This window comes from Nannobrachium achirus, assembly GCF_963921795.1.
Source record: "Nannobrachium achirus genome assembly, chromosome: 4".
Lineage (NCBI taxonomy): Eukaryota > Metazoa > Chordata > Actinopteri > Myctophiformes > Myctophidae > Nannobrachium > Nannobrachium achirus.
The window spans coordinates 24698779-24716675 of record NC_137813.1 but is presented as its reverse complement, the minus strand read 5'-3'; the positions used below and the strand labels follow the sequence as shown (position 1 = coordinate 24716675).

Genomic DNA, 17897 nt, shown 5'->3' with positions numbered 1-17897 from the left:
TAAAAGGAAAACAGGCAAGTATGCCATGGCAAACCGACGCGTCAGGCCAAACAGCGAGATGCGCCTGTGTGCAGTGGTCCTGCGTGCTCACAACATTTTCGAATGCTTTTGCCTTGGAAGCAAGCACCTGTTTTTGACATACATTGCTGGCAGACACCTACCGGTATTTTTGATGTATTATTCGTTATTAACCAGTAGTGTTTCTTCCCAGATAGTCCGACTTTATCTTATGTTTGCATTATTAAACTATTGTTTGTTAGGTTTTATTATTAAATGATTTACTTATTCTATGCTTGTATGTATTATTCTAATCACTCATTTCCCTTCCGCTCCACCATTCTACAATAATCCACAAAAGCAATAGTTTTCACTGTCTGGCACTGGGTGATCCTAGCTGCCAGCCTTGGAAAACGGCTAACTGAAAAGGTTGCCAAGAACCATTATGTCATCTATGTGGGGGCCTCCCCACAAAGGTCTCCCTCCGCCCTAGGGGAGGGAGACCTGTGCTAATCCCACAGAGGAAATACAGCTTCAGCTTCATCCCGGCTGCATGGCTGCTCAGGTGGTCATGATGAGTGCTGAAGGGGAGCTGTTAGGGATCTAATAGTGTCTTGTTGTCAGGTGTTCACACAGGTGACCTTCAGCCTCCCATGCGGCATTTCTTCCCACTCAGCTAATAGCCACCCTTGGTTTATCATTGTCTCACGTAACACTTAATTCTATTACCTTCACAGGCCAATTACATCACGTGTACATAGCAAAATCCTAAGTGTGAATGTATCTATTTGTTACTCAGAGAGTGTACAAATGTCTCCTTGAGACAGTGGTTCTCAACCTTTTCAGGCTGTGATCCCCCCAAAATAATCATATTCGAACTGGGCACCCCCTACTCTGACAAGCCATTGGAAATGTAGGAGTTGAGCCATTATAATTTCCTTAATAATTCCAACAATAATTTAGTTTTGCCTCTTTGTTATATTATTTGACAAATTGGATAATGTTTGTAGTATAGTTTGTTGATTACGTTTGATGCAGTGATGGTCTTCTGAGGTATTAAAAAGGGCTTAAAAGTCCTTAGATTGTCACTTCACTGTTATTATTATTTTAACTCCGCACATTTTACTTTATAAATAGACTTTATTTAAATTATTCAGGGTTTACAAAAACAATTATATTACATGCAAATAGGCATTTAAATACAAAATATAGGAGAACATATTTGTTGTGAAAACAGCCGATCTACATGCTCTCAATGCCTAGATCAGCTATTTTCACAATTTATTTCTATATGACAATTCAGCCTATGTTTAATTTACTGAGGTATTAAAAAGTCCTTAAATTAACACTTTAGAAATGTGCAGATACCCTTTATACACTTAAAACTTTATGCTGGTTTGTTTAGCCTACTGTTGACTGAGAAAACAATGTTGCACAATAACTTAATCGTCTGGGGACCCTCCCAAATAATTTGGGGACCCCCCCTGGGGGTCCAGACCCACAGGTTGAGAACCACTGGATTAGATGATGGAAAGTAAACCTGAGCTTCCCTGACGCAGTAACAACAAAGCCCTGCTCATATTAAAGGAGATCACACAGACAGGTGGCTCAAAGTTTCCATTGGTAGTCTGACCTCTAGTGGTTCAAAGAGGTAGCACTAAATTCTCTCTCTCTCTCTCTCTCTCTCTCTCTCTCTCTCTCTCTCTCTCTCTCTCTCGCCCTCTCTCGCCCTCGCTTCAAAGGTCTCAGTCCCTGTCCAGGATTTGTCACCTTCGGCGACAAGTGGAAGGATATACATTTGAATGCCTCTTCCTGTGGGTCACAACTCATATCCCCTCTCTGTGTTCTCAGGGCAAAAGAACTGCGATCACTCACCGAGGAATGCACATGTACGAAACAAAAGATTTTCTTTATTTGTCCTTCCTGAATGGCAAAACAAGTACATTCATATTGTACAGCAATTATTTGTTGTTTTTTTTACATCAAAAGTTGTTTTCAATTATAGTAAAAAAAAAAAGAAAGAAAAAAAGAAAATCAGTGGGGGAGAGAGAAAAAGGGATAGACCTGAGAATAAATACCTGTTCATGTTTGATAAAAGCAGTGGTGTAAAGTAACTACCGGTAATTATATTTACTTAGTACTGTACTACTTCAAGTCCCAGGACTTTAGTTGCGTATTCCCAATTTTCAGTACTTTTACTTCTACTCGATGTCTCAGATCCAAATATTGTAATTTTACTCCACTACATTTATTTGAAAACTTGAGTTACTAGTTACTTTATAGATTTTTATTTTTATTACAAAACATACATTAACCACTTAAGCCCTATATACATTTCGGCCATTTGAAAATAGGCGATTTTCAAGCTCACAATGTTTCACGATGCGCACAAATTGTAAGCTTGTAGATGTGCTATTTTCAAAATATTTTTTATACATTTTCACATTTGAAAACGTGTGAAATGGGACATTCTACTTAATGAGTACTTTCTACTTTTGGTACTTTAAGTACATTTTGATGCAAATACTTTTGTACTTTTACGCAAGTAAAAAAATGTGAGTACTTTTTCCACCGCTGGATACAAAGGAGTTAACAGTCTGGTGCTGGGTCACCATTGCATTCACCACCCTCAGCGACTTCAATGTCATCTATGTCATCTATATGGTCATCTATATGGTCATCTGCTATATGGTCATCTGCTTGGCCTCCCTGGATGCCATGGTCACTGTGAGCGTGACTGTGGTCACCATGTTCATTGTGGTCGTGGTGGTCGTGGCGATCATCGTCTCGATTCAGCTGGGCATATTCAACAGACCCCTGCGGAGAGAGGGCAGGAACACATGTCATTTGAGTGGTAAAAACAGAGCTCTCGTTTAGGCTAGGATCTCTGTGAATAACTCTATAAGTCAGGGGTCTTCAACGTTTTCAGGCCAAGGACCCCTTAGTTGAGAGAGTGATGAAGCAGGGACCCCCACATCCTTTTCATAATTTCATTGTTTGACAGCACAATCATCAGTGTATTTTGGATTCATGCATGTCAATTTGTGTTTTCAGCTATTTAACCACTTGAACCGTCAATACTTAATAAACTTGACCTTTCACTCTGTACTTAGTCTGCTCTTTTTCCCCCTCTACACCAAACCTCTTTTCCGAAAATAGCCGATCTACAAGCTCACAACACCTCGCAGCGTGAGGCGTTGTGAGCTTGTAGATCTGCTATTTTTGGCTAAAGTTCTCAGAATATGGATGTTACGGTTCAAGTGGTTAATATAAAAAAGGAGAAAAAAGGTTTCTATCTCACAAATATTTGGAGGACCCTCTGTAGTAACTCTAAGTAACCCCTGTTGAAGACCCCTGCTCTACATTATCATTTATTTATTTAGATATTTAGGGAAAGTAAAGAGCTTGATATACTTTGTTGCTGTGTGGTGTCGTGCACCCAAAATAGCAGATCTACAAGCTCACAACCGGCTTAACAAGAATGTAGGAGAACAGGAGCAATGATAGCGCCAGTGTTCCTGCAGTGAAAGAACATGACCTGTCATGGTTGGACCAAACAGCTGAGACAGAATGTATTTGATTACCTGGGACATTTTACCTGTCTGTCTGCAAACAGGAAAACGTTGACGGCTGAATGTCCTCGTGAGGATCAATAGCTGTGATTATTTATAGGACATGTCCCAGCATTGTACTTTCTCTCCATATGAAGTGAATATCGTCGTTGTCAGGTGGAAACCTCGTATCTCCAAGTTTCATATTTGTACGTTATTTCGCAAAGTAAAGCCCTGCTTGATCATACAAGGCTGTCGCGCAAAAGTAGTGAAAACAGCAGATCTACAAGCACACAACGCCTCGCGGTGCGAGGCGTTGTGTGCTTGTAGGTCGGCTGTTTTCACTAGTTTAAATCATTTTTTAAATGATAAATGCAAAACTAACGGTTTTGGACATATAAGGTTTTCACCCGACAATGACGATATAAAGGAGTGTGCACTGTGCATGCGTGCGTGTGAGTGTGCGCGTGCGTGCGTGCGTGTGTGTGTGTGTGTGTGTGTGTGTGTGTGTGTGTGTGTAAATGCGGAGGAGCACGTGGCTCTACTTACACTGTCAGCTTGCTCAGGGGCACCTGCGAAAACAAGGCCAGAAGACAAGCTCAGGAAATGGTGGGAGTCAGTTGATTAGATGTGAGCTACTGTAGTTTCACTGCCACCACTCCTTTAAACCCAGGAAGACTCCAGAAGACAGACTACTACTAGGGGGGCTTATCACTTTAGGCACGCTAACGTGTATTATGCTAGTCATCTTTTTTTCCCCTGCTCCATGTCCATTGTTTGACAGAGTCGAAGAAAATCCAAGGCCATCATTGTGTGCCCTTTCCCTCGTGCTGTATCATTGTTTGCTACCAGCACTGCTGACATTTAGCCCTTAAGGAGTCGTCCAGTGGCTCAACAATGGACAAAATGTTGGACGGTTGACTTTATTTTCCTAGGACGTTAAAAACAATGGGCCATGTTGCTCTGCCCTCTTGACGGATGGACTCTGTGTATGGGTCTGATTGTGGGAGCAGGAAGTTGCCTTTGACGAGGTCAGGAAGTGGACACCTGGCGTTTGGCTTTCTGTTGCTTTTAATGGGACGTTCTTTCACCAAACAATGCAGATGTTTACAGTTGGAGCCGATCCCCTTTCCTGGCGCATTTTTTAAATTTCAAAAGCGCCGCTAGCTCTGCGTAACGCGAGGCCGTTGATCAATGGCGAACAGGATGTTAGTCTTACCTTGCTTGGAGTTCCGTACTTCGCTGTACACTGTGTCCGTGCCCTTCTTCACCGGAGCTATGGTGGAACAGGGAGGTACACATATAAATATTTATTCAGGGCACAACTAGAAACCAGATAAAAAAAATCTGACTCAGTCAACTGTCTGAAAGGACAATTGCATGTGTCGGCATTACACTGAACCGATATATATACTGTACTAGCCCTTACCCGTTCAAAGATATGAGCTCCGAAATGATGTGCAGTGTGTGGGTTATGGGCATCAATGTAAGAAATACCCGTTTCGTTTAATGGCTACAGAGATACTGCTACCAATCTGCATGATTTTTCTGTAACACCCCCTCCACCCCATCCCACCCCGCGCGCGTATGCGCGCACGCACGCACGCACGCACGCACGCACGCACGCACGCACGCACGCACGCACGCACGCACGCACGCACGCACGCACGCACACACACACACACACACACACACACACACACACACAGCTGGTTAAACATGTTGCCTCATGCTAGATGCAGAATAGATAAGCATCATGCTAGATGCAGAATAGATAGTAGATACACCATAGAAATGCTAATATACAGCATATGATTTGTGAAAGTGACAAACGGGCTTCACAGTTATGTCAGGTGTGTTCATATGCTAATGGTGATGCGATTTCAGATCAATTGCTCCAGCCACTGAGGAGAAACGCTGTGACAGACAGACAGACAGACAGACAGACAGACAGACAGACAGACAGACAGACAGACATTTGGAAAATGATATGTTTGATATACTGTTTATGGACCTCTGTTAGGATCCACCGGTCGGGTCTGGACCTCAGTGTATTGTGTCTCAGGCTCTTCTGCAGGGACCACAACCACGCTGTTCTGGTCATCAGACTCTGTAGCACAAAAGCCAGCAACAACAACAATAGAGCCATCAGCATTGGGAATGTACATGGTTGATTATAAGCACATGCAAACCGAGCCTGGAGCTAATTACATTTTATCATTTGTGTATTCCTGTATAGCCTGGAACCCTGTCTGCACTAACATCTCTTGAGCTCTCAATTGACCTAAACTCAGCACTCTGGGGCAGCCAGCTGATCATTCCCACCAAGTTTCATAAAATCTGAAGATATATTGCTAACAAACACAAACACACAAATTACATTACACTTGTCACGCATTGCTGCAGGCAGCATAATTACATTTCGAGTGACTTGAAAGGGCCTTAATCAAAAATGTACCGAACCATTCAAAGCTCATTATTTAGTTTTGTCTGTGAATTGTGTTAAAAATGAATACGTCTGTAGTGGATGAATACTCACCAGAGCCAGACACATGCTCGCTCCAGACATTCCGCCCCATCACCCCTGGAGTGACTGCGCAGGAAAGACAAAATGTTTGAAAATATCCGATCTACAAGCGACACGTAAATAGCCTAGGTATAGTATAGGGCTAAAGTGGTTAATGTATGTTTTATAATCATGTATATCTGCAAAGTAACTAAAGATTATATATAATTGTAGTACATACAAGTACAATATTTGGATCCGAGATGTAGTGGAGTAGAAGTAAAGACATTGGAAATACTCAAGTAAAGTACAAATACCTCAAAATTGTACTTAGCTACAGCACTTAAGTAAATGTACTTAGTTACTTAAAACCACGGTTAATATAGATGTATGCTCTTTGCTTTGTCCACAAATGCTCAAAATGTGATTTAGATAGAATGTTATTTAGTCAGATACTAAGTTCTTTCCCCCTGTTATCCTTTTATTTTGTACTAGCACTTCATTTTCTTGGTAGGCTACTCTATTTACTTGACCACCTCCACTGTTGTTGTTTGAGAAGGGTTCATGCCATTTACTCCGATCTTGACCTTAAGTTGCTTTAGATCAGAAGTTCTCAACCTTTTCAGGCCGCAACCTCCAAAATAAGATTACATTTTGTATAACACGGTTCTATTGTAAAAATAGCCGATCTATTTTCACAATTTCTGCCTCTAATATTTGACAATTTGGCCAATGTTTAATGTGTCATTTCAGAGGTGTTAAAAAGTCCTTACATTTTCACTTTATAAATGTTCTATATACTTAAGCTTTATGTTGGTTTGTTTACTGTTGAGTGAGAAAACATTGTTGCACATTAAGTTAATCATTTGGGGACTCCCTTGGGTCACAGGTTGAGAACCACTGCTCTAGATAAGTCAGCTAAATGCACAACTTAATTATAAATGGTCTTCCTCTCCCTTTCCTCTCCGCCCTGACTGTCTCTGTGTTAATGTGCAGTCCGTGGAGGGGGCCATTGTCGGCACAGCAGGGCTCACCGTTTGCAGTGGTGGAAGAAGTACTCAAATTTGTTTACTTTAGTAAAAGTATCAATACCACAATGTAGACATACTACAAGTAAAAGTGCGGTATTCAGAATTGACATTAGTAAAGTACAAAAGCATTGGCATCAAAATGTTCTTAAAGTACCAAAGGTAAAATGACTCATTCACAAAAATGGGACACAGGATGTCAAATTTCAAGTTTTCTATAAAAATATTTTGAAAATTGCAGATCTACAAGCTCACACGGCCCGTTGTGAGCTTGTAGATTGTCTATTTTCAAATAGCAAAAAAAAGAAAAAAAGAAAAAATATATATACGTGGTTAGTTTAGTAATACAAATCTAAAACTAAAAGTAACTTAGTAATTAAGTCTTCAAACAATTGTGGAATTGTGGTGGAGTGGAGTACAATAGTTTCCTCAGAGATATAGTGGAGTAGAAGTAACAGTACTTGAGTAAATGCACTTATAATAATAACAATAATGATAATAATAATAATAATATCTGGAATTTATATAGCACTTTTCTGTGTACCCAAAGTCAATTTACAAGTGTGAGGTTACTTTACACCATACTGACCGTTGGCAGCCTGAACAACCTCCGCCTGGGTGAGGCTCAGCCTCTCAGTCTTGGTGCTGGCAGACTTCCTAAAGAGGAGGAGGCGCGCAGACATGAAAACACAATCAGCACTCTGAAACAGGAAGCTCTGACATGGGCGTTTTCCACAGGCACCTTGTCTTGTAAATCACATTACTTCAGCGTGAAACCATTCTCTAGCGTCTTGATAAGAGCGATAAGGAAGGGCCTTACTCACACAGACAGCTCGCCCGTTCTTTTCCTCCTCAGCGGGCAACGGCCCTTTTTAATGATGATAACGAGTATGACAGCCGTGAGCAGCAGGATGCAGAAGGCTGCGATTAAACCTTTCTTCCAGCCAGCCTGTTTCACTGTGTGCACAAATACAAGAGTAATGGATTGAGATGCAGCGTCCGTGGCATATCAGCAGTAGCAGTAGAACCTCTGGACCCGAGGTTCACAAAACATTGCCGTTTTCAATTCGGGTAAAAACAAAAGTGAACTAGAAAGGTACAATTCTGAGAAATTGCTTCAGTGCAAGTGTGGTTGCACTAAAGCAAGTCACAAGGAATCCACTGGGAAATGAATTCTGCATTACCATTTATATTATATATTGTAATGTCAAGTGAGGCAAGACTAAAAGCTTCACATTTCTGTTGTGCAGCCTTACAACCCAGATAACATCACTCAAAAAGTTTACAAAACACAGGTTCACTTTGCTGGCAAATAAATCTCACCCACTGTTTATAACTCCGCTCCACTCCTATCACTTTCCCACGGCATAGAAAGTGCTGATTTATTCCCATATAAAACAGTGCTGCGCGTGGGGGCGCCCACTGGCCTACTGTCATGTATGCCTGGCGGCGTCGCCGGTTCGATTCCCGATCCAGACGACCATTGCCGCATGTCACTCCCCATCTCTCCCCCACATTTCCTGTCAGTCTACTGTCCTATCCAATAAAGGCATAAAAGCCCCCCCCAAAAGGAATCTTAAAAAAAAGAACAGTGCTGCGCCTCACTATTACTCTATTTCTCTCTTTCTCTTTCATATCCATACACAGACTACTGCGTACGCTTTACTGCGAACTAACAAATTGTTGCAAATGCGTAACTGCTGAAAGCCACGCTAAGCAAACACACCTCCGACTGTGACGATGAAACTCCTCTTGCTGTCGTTGGCCTGGTTGTTTCCCACACAGTAATATCCGCCTTCATCTTCCCCTCGGACACCTTTGATTAGGGATGGGACAATGTGAAAATTTCATATCACGATTATTGTGACCAAAATAATTGCGATTTATGATATTATCGCGATAATCTAAATATCCCCAACATCCATTATTCTGGGGGGTAAAATTTGCCAAAAAAAATAAGAAATTGCCGATCTACAAGCTCCACAACACTGTGAGCTTGTAGATCGTCTATTTATAGCCAATGTAAATTTTGGTGGAGAGTGAAAAAAAAGACTGCATCATCAAGTACGTTCTTTACAGTACCGTTTTACCATTTATAGAGGGTTTAAGTGGTACGGGATATGCAGCTTGGCAAATAAAAAGCTGAATTGATCCCAGTGCATGACGTAGGACAACTTAACGATAAACGACAATAACGTAACAGCTATTGTCCTATCCCTACCTTTGATGACGTAGGAGCCTTTGGTCCCGTCCAGGATCTTGGTGTGCAGTGGCTGGGACCTCTGGTCGTGGTACCAGGTGAAGTTGATGGGAAGGGTGCCTCTCTGAACGCTGCAGACCATGGTCAGGTCCTGGCCCTCCGTGGCCGTCTCTGTGTTGGGCTGTAGGGTCAACTCGGGCTTGGACACAGGCTCTGTGGGGGACAGAGGTGGAATAAAGTACTACGATCTTTCACTAAGACCTGGAACCACTTTAACCATGTTATGCTTTAGCTGTTGAAAAAAAGCAGATATACAAGCTCACAGGGCGCACCGAAGGACAACTTTGTTTTTTTACAACAAGGGTTCATATTTAGTGGCCAGGCCAAGGAGTGGCGGAGGCCACTTATTGATATTGGTGTTTTTCTTATTATTCTTCCGCCACTTTTGCTGTCCTGGCTTGAACGTGCAGTCGCTTTTTAGGAAACTCGCAAAGTCACATGTTCATGACATTTGGCAACGATGTAGAGGGGGGGGGGGGGGGGGTGCTATGGGAAGCGTTCAAACTTTATGGGAAATTCAAACTTTAAACAGGCATAAGTCATGCCTTGTTTGGCTTGAAGACATGCAACTTGCTTACAAGCGTGCCTTGACTCAAGAGGAACACATCTATGTATTTGTCAAGTAAGCTCCGCCCCTTAGATTTTTTTATGCAAGTTATTCTTCTGCCTCTAAAACATACATGCAAAGTCACATTTTCATGATGAAATACTGTAGAGGGTTAGTCCAAATATCACTGAAACCAATCTTACCCCAATTGGCCAAAGGGGGGGTAAGATTTGAGCAGTTTGTAAAACGATTAAACCCATTTCTATCCCAGGATCTTTTTGCAATTTGCATGAAACATTTTGCACGCAATCCAAGGACCTTTATCTAACATGCCTATGAAGTCCACACACAAAATAACAATCATAATAAATATAGCTGCAAGCAGCGATAAAGTGGCCAAAAACGCCTCAATTCATGAACACAGCCTGCGATGTGCGTGACATTTTGCATGCACATTCCCACTAGATCAAAGAACAGATGCCGCCCTTCTCACATTGGCCTGTTATAGCGCCACCAGCGGGTCAACGTTTGCATAACACATTTTTGGAACAAAATTCCTTAAATCACGCATGCAGCGTCCGATTGCCATGAAAGGCCCAAGAACACGTGCCACCCTTTTCACATTGGCCTATTATAGCAGCACCAGGAGGCCAAAAAACCTAGCTACCCTGCCGGAGACCTGTTCTCGGAAGAACACTGCTTCTAGTTTTTCTTTGATTTCTTTTCCCACTTTTCTTGCTTTTCCTGCTTTTTTCCGCTGCTTTTTTCCTTTCCTACTTTTTCCTGGCTTGGCCACTTTATCGCTGCTTGCAGCTATATTTTAGATTGTAATTAGAGAAAAGAAAAGATGAGTGTTAAAATGTTTTCATTTACTGCTTTCTATTGTTTTAGCGATTTTAGTATTTTGATTTCAGTGGGTGGGTTTCTTTGTTACTATTTACACCAGCCCCCATAAGTCACATCTGCCCATGAAAGATTGCGGTGCATCTTGAGAATGGGCTTATTGTGTCTAAAAGGACATATTTAGCCACTTGCATGCATGCAAATCAAAATGCATGCCCCCCAACCTCGTCATAGTATAAACGATGCATTCATTCATTCAAATATTCAGACCTTATTATAGTTCCAGAAAAGGGTGAAACGATTAAACGTATCGCCTGTTATATCCTATCATCACAGTCTCAATTTGACCGCTGTTATATATTTATGTATTATATCTCTGCGGCTGGGCTGCCACACCTATGATCTGTTTGTCTGGGATCAATCCAGAGCTGGCCATGGAGGGACTGTCCTCTTTGTTACTGGCGTGGCAGAGGAACCTTTGGGCGTCTGCCGCCTTCTGGATGGCTGAAACGTTGAAGACGGCCTCGTCCTCCGGCCTGCTCACGACCATGACGTTCTGCATCCGCGAGGGGCCGTACAGCTTGTAGGTGATGGGCAGACTGCCACGTTGGCTGTGGCAGCGCACCTGGAAGGGCTTCCCCACCACCAGCCTGTTGCCGACCACACTCAGCATGGGCCTAGAGACAGGAACTGGGAGAGAAGGAACAGGAAGAGGGGAGACAGGGAGGTTTGGGGCATGAGAAGAAGCTTTGAGAATGAGGACACAGAAACAGACGATATAGACCGCTGATCCCCAAACACTTAGCAAAAGAAATCCATAAATTAGAAGTTTAAGAGGTAGTGAAAAAAATGCGTCACTTCACGCTGTGTTGTGAGCTTGTAGATCCGCTGTTTGGGTCCCGGGCAAACATATAATTTCTCTTTTGGGTCACAAGCTAAAAAGTTTGGGAACGACTGATATAGACAGTTCATTACAGTTCATCTATAATATGACTCATCTTCTATGACGCATTGAATTAGGCCTACGGTACACATTTCAGTTCCATTTTTTCCTTTTCTCAGTTCCCCTTTTTGCTTGAAACATCTGGTCATCTGGACTATTTTTGGCACATGGAAAGTGTAAATCTGACAAATTCAGGCCTACCTTTGGCCTTCAGAACAACCATCTTGCTGTCTTTCTCAAAAGTTTGGCCGCGGTCAACGACCTTGACCCGGCACGTGTAGTTGCCGTTCATATAGGACTGTGCAGTGGTGATGTATATCTCCGTCATGGTCAGCCGAATGTCGCCTCTGTAGATGGAGAACTCCATGGACTCGTTGCTGATCCTCTCCGACGCGTAGCTGGGCACAGAGCAGCTCAGTGTCAAACGCTCTCCCTCAAACACGTCTATGGGCTCCATCCTCAGGTGTGGGGCTGAAAACAGATCTTTTCAGATTCCAAGAGAGTGGGAAAAAAGTCAGACGGAACACTAAAATCAGTTAATGAGGCCTCGATATTTCAAACACAATCCTCAGTCATTTTCATTGCCTTCGCTGTCCTATAGCTAGCTAGCCCGCCAATGTGTGCAATTTGGAAATGGCTCGCTGTGGCAGGCCCCACAAGCCTCAAGGCCTTGTTGCCTGCCTGCACAAAGTATAAAGTTTAAGTACTTTTTCCACCACTACTGCCTGCCTGCCATGCCTTATTGTCTAGTCACAGTCACAGTGATGAGGCTGTAGTTTGCAGACTTTTCTAGTGGAAAAGACACACAAGTTGTCCGGTACTCGCCTTTGACGCGGACAAATTGATGCGTCTCTTTCTGCGTGCTGCCCCACTCCGCCTTGCACACAAACTCGCCGGAGTCTCCCGACTGCACCTCGTAACGATGGACGAGGCTGACGGAGGCTTTCTTGAGCACCCGCTTGTCTTTGTTCAGGAACACCTCCACAGGCGGGCTGACAGGGGGGTGCACCACCTTGCAGACCACCTCGAGGACGTCTCCCTCAAAGACAACGGTGGACGGCAACACGTTCATGACAGGGGAAATGTGGAGTGCTGAGGAACATGAAAAAAAAACTCGATTGGTTGATGGCATCAGAAAAAAGCAGTATCCATATCTGAGTGTTTGTTGTTTTGATGCCACAGCTCTCAAACAACATTATATTTTATGACAGGGGTCTTCAACGTTTTCAGGCCAAGGACCCCTTAGTTGAGAGAGAGATGAAGCAGGGACCCCCACAACCTTATCATAGATTCCAATTCCATATAGTTTCATTGTTTGACAGCACAATCATCAGTGTATTTTGGATTCATGTCAATTTGTGTTTTCAGATATTTAACCACTTGAACCGTCAATAATTAATAAACTTGACCTTTCACTCTGTACTTATTCTGCACTTTTCCCCCTCTACACTAAACCTCTTTGCCGAAAATAGCCGATCTACAAGCTCACAACGCCCACACATTTTTTTGGCTAAAGTTCTCAGAATATGGACGCTAGGGTTCAAGTGGTTGATATAAAAAAGGAGAAAAAAAAGTTGATATCACTCAAAGATTTGGAGGACCCCCTGCAGTAACTCTGAGGACCCCCTAGGGGTCCCGGACCCCCTGTTGAAGACCCCTGTTTTATGAGATGTATGTTTTATTTAGCAAAAAGAGGAAAGAGAGGCCAGAGGCCATTGCAAATCTCTTTGTCAGTGCGTTAACGGGTTGAGCCAACAGGGCGGCACCCCCACCTCTGACAATCACTTGAACCTTGTTGCTGGCGTTGGATCTTCCGGCCTCCTGGAGCGTGGTGATGTCATAGTCACAGTACAGGAGGCTGTCTCCGACCTGCCTCAGCACCAGCTTGGTCTCCGACGTGCTCCCGCTGGGTCCCACCTGCTTGAGCTTCTTCGTCTCTCCCCTGGACTGCTGGTAGAAGTAGAAGAGCAGCGAGCCTTTCTCCTCGGGAGCAGTGCAGGTGGCTGTGATCTCCACGCCCTCAAACAACGTGGTGTTACTCAACTGCAGCCCAGGGGTCTGGAGGCCTTGGAAGAGTCAACAGGAATTGAAAAATAATATATGTAAATATTAAAGGGAAACTATAGGTAACTTTAAGACTATTTGTAATATATATGTACCGGTATATACATTTCAGTCATTTCCCTTCATCAGTCACTATATTATTGTGCTGGGGTGTTTCCTTGCAGAATGATATATCCCCCTGGCTGTATTTTGGTTCTGTTCCACTGTTTATGTTGACATTCATCCCTTGGAGGGACGTTTTTGTCAGGGGGAGGTGGTCAGAGCTCTTAATTGCTCCCTTTGAACTTCAAAGAGGTTGTGCACTGAGGTAATTGATTGGGCCATCAAAGTGTCAAGTGCTCGTTAGTGATCTCTCTTATCAATGAAAGCATCAAAGACAACTACCTGTTTGATGCCTGTCATAGGGGGAGGGGGAATGTGTTTGTCTACACACAGACTTAGTTCCCCTTTAAGGAATCATCGAAATACAAACAAATATCTCCATAAAAAAAATAATGACCTTGCCAACGGAGGTGTCGATTTAACAATATTACACGAGAGGGTGTGCGGGTGTGCTTTACCGTGGTTATTGGGACGACAGCATTGCTGCAAGAACGAACGGCGGAGCCGAGTTCCGGAAGCAGTGGTGATGATTGTGCCTATGATTACACCCTCATTGTAATTAACATATTTTTGGAAAAAAGGCCTCAGTGAGGAGTTGTCAGTTAAAACATTAATTTGAGGACCAGGACAAAGACTTTTATGTTTGGTAAAAACAGCATGTCATAAGAGTTTTAATTTATCAGACCAGTGCCTTCATGCTGGTTTGAAGCAGGGGTACTGTAGCTATTTCAACCAATCAGCTACCTGTTGTATAATAATCAATCGTCAATCGCACCTTTGACGAGGAGCTCCCGGGGGACGCTCCTTCGGCTCTTCTCCTCCACCTCCACCAGACATTCGTACTTCCCAGAGTCGGCTGCCCTGGCCGGGCGGAGCGGGTACAGGGCGCTGGCCTCCGAGGTGTTGAGGGAGTAGACGGAGACGTCGTTCTGCACAAAGTGGAACCTGTGGGTCAGGTGGAGCTGGGGGTCGTGGCTCACGCTGACCTCACAGCGCAGGGTCACCGGTGTTCCGCTGTCCACCTCCCCACCGGGGGTGACGTTGAGCTCCACGGTGTCAATGGTGTATAGCGCTGTGTCACGTACACGCGCACACACACACACACACACACACACACACACACACACACACACACACACACACACACACACACACACACACACACACACACACACACAGGAGTGTTAGCATTATACAAACAGTATGTCGTCGTTGTCGGGTGGAAACCTATAAAACCTTTGTTTTTTGTTATTATTTTAAAAACTTAAAATAGAGAAAATAGACAATCTACAAGTGTGCTTGTAGATCTGCTATTTTCACTACTTTTGTGCGACACTTTTGTATGATGAAGTAGTAGGGCTTTAATTTACAAAAAAATAAAATAACATACAAATGTCAAACTTGGAGATACAAGGTTTCTGCCCGACAGTGATGATATTTCACATGTGCAACGATGACGACAACCATGAAAATCAATAACGTAAGTGCCAGAGCCAAGTCTGCTGTCGTCAGGGTCATGAAAGGAACATTGTATTGTTCTATTATTCTCTCCGACATCCAGGTGGCGTCTGGATGAGCCCCCCCCCCCTTCCGTCCCCCCTCCGTCCCCCTCAGCTCCACTTCTTCAGCACACAGTAAGCAGGAAGGAAAGGGCTCCAACAAACAGGGGCTGACCTGCCCGTCCCTGGGGAGTCTCCTCGTCATTGTTGCGTGGAAACCTTGTACGTCCAAAAAAAGGTTTGTTTTGTATTTATCCTTTTAGTGAAGATAGCCGATCTACAAGCACACAACGCCTCACGTCGCGCGGGGTTGTGTGCTTGTAGATCTGCTATTTTCACTACTTTTGTGTGACACTTTTGTATAATGAAGTAGGGCTTTCATTTACCAAAATACATACACACTTGAAACTCTGAGATACGAGGTTTCTGCCGGACAGTGACATCCTGCTCCTGTACATTTGTCCTGCCTTCAGCTCTCTCTTGCTCAGCAGCGACACAACGCAAGTAACGTGCCTGACACGTCAACCCACGTTCTTCTTCCGATGCAGTGCTTCTCAAACCTTTTTCTTTTCAATTTCAAGGACCATCCGTAACTCTGAGAGTGTGCAAACGGAATTTGGCTCCATTTGTACACTCCGTTACAGACCTGTTACAGGTCCGTTTTGAACCTTGAGGGTCCCCGGATCCCACTCTGAGAAACCGCTGTGCTAATGCTTTCAGAATGGCCACACGGCTCGTTGGTATACGAGAAAGCTTAGGCAGGGCAATGGACCCGAAATACTTATGGCAGCTGCATCTGAGTCTGCTTCAGCTGCTGTGGATAGATATCGTCACTGTCGGGCAGAAACCTCGTATCTCCAAGTTTCAAATGCATGTTTTTTCGTGAAGTTTCGTAACGTTCATCATACAAGACTGAACTAGTGAAAATAGCAGATCTACAAGCACACAACGCCTCGCATCGCGAGGTGTTGTGTGCTTGTAGATCGGCTATTTTCACTATTTTAAATAATTTCTAAAATGATAAATACAAAACGTTTTGATTTTGGACATACATGATTTCCACCCGACAACAACAATATTGTACTACAGCTCTGTGACACAGACTTCCCTTCCAAAGAGCCACCCATGAGCTCCAAAAACAGCATGATGAAAAAGCTGCCCTGGGAGGACGAGCAGGTACATGCTGGCTCCCCATGCTTCAAAAGGCCTTCACAGTGTTCATTCCCACGCCGACACAAAGCGCAGCATGGCAGCCGCACAATCACAGCTAAAAATACCTCCAATGAATCTAACCATGACATGAGGCTTTGTACAACGCCCATTTCCTGTGCAAAATAACTCTTAACGTTTAGTGTGTGTGTGTGTGTGATGTAAAAATAGCCATCTTGCTCCATAAAATAAGGATCAGTCAATCTCAAACTATCTGACAGACTCCAAAAGACAGGGGAAAAAAAGGATCCCTCACAGCTCTGTAGTGTGGCGGGTTCTCAATCCTTTCAAGTTCAGAGACCCCCGCATCTCTGAGAGTTACAAACCTGTAAGAGTCCGTTTGTAACCCCCTCAAGGTGCCCTGAGGGTCCCTGGACACCACATTGAGAACCAGTGCTGTATAGTGAAAGAGTAATTGTATGTTATACTTACACGACTGATCTTCAGCGCATTGACCTGTTCGGGGGGGACAAACAAACAAGAGAATAATAAATTGTGAGTCTAGATAGATATACCTTTATTATCCCAAGGGGGAAAATCAGTCGCCTGGAGGCAGCACAGCAGTTTAAGGATATTTACAAAGTTACAGAGAAGTATGAAAAGAATGAACAGTGTACTGTACAGTAAAGTCAACGCTCATAAGTGTAACAGCCATACTTAAAAAAGCAAATAGCAATACTTAAGCACAAACTATACAGTGCCAAACAAAAGTGTCCATAACAGTCGATGCTAGTCAGTGCTACAAGTACAAGTATCTCACCGCCATGTCAAACACAAGCAAAAATACTCAATACTACTAACACAACCTAATAGTACAGAGGAATCTGCTGGAATAAAGGATAATCAGAATGAACGCATGTCCTCAAGAGCCACAGAGAGAGCATAATACCATGGTGGGTCCTTACCAAAGTTCAGGAGTCCGGTGGCCAGAAGTAGCAGCAGCTGGTATGGTAGTCCAGAGTCCATCGTGAGAGATGGCCTGAGAGAGTGTTGGAAGACACTGCCAAACAGCAGACTGGGACCATGAGGGCACTCACAAGGACGGACCGTATGGGTGGGCCGTGGACAAGGAAGGAGAGGTGGGGTATGTGGAAGGGAAGGTTGTGTGTGTATGTGTGTGTGCAGGGGTGTCGCACCAAATTCTGGGCCATGGGTACAAAAGGATTCACTGTGGGCCCCCCATGAATGTTCTTCGTAGCGGGAGGAGGTTTAACCCATTTAGACTGGGAACGCATTACTACGCATTATTTTGTGCTTTAACTATAGAAAAATAGCAGATAAACAAGCTCACAAGTGCCACGCTGCAAGCTTGTAGATCTGCTATTTTTGAAAAATCGTGACAATTTGT

At 43.7% G+C, this 17897-nt stretch overlaps 1 protein-coding gene across 1 annotated transcript; it reads right to left on the bottom strand.

Annotated features, from left to right (window-relative positions):
• Nucleotides 1–2067: 2067 nt before the first annotated feature.
• On the bottom strand, nt 2068–17515 carry pecam1a (platelet and endothelial cell adhesion molecule 1a; the record flags this gene model as incomplete). Its single annotated transcript, XM_080723167.1, has 16 exons — nt 2068–2814; nt 4098–4120; nt 4768–4824; nt 5563–5658; nt 6088–6141; nt 7672–7739; nt 7907–8039; nt 8809–8898; nt 9304–9495; nt 11129–11422; nt 11877–12158; nt 12501–12767; nt 13448–13741; nt 14617–14913; nt 16982–17005; nt 17455–17515. The coding sequence occupies 16 exons, from the start codon at nt 17513–17515 to the stop codon at nt 2587–2589; spliced, it is 2460 nt and encodes an 819-aa protein (XP_080579293.1). The 3' UTR covers nt 2068–2586.
• Nucleotides 17516–17897: the final 382 nt, after the last annotated feature.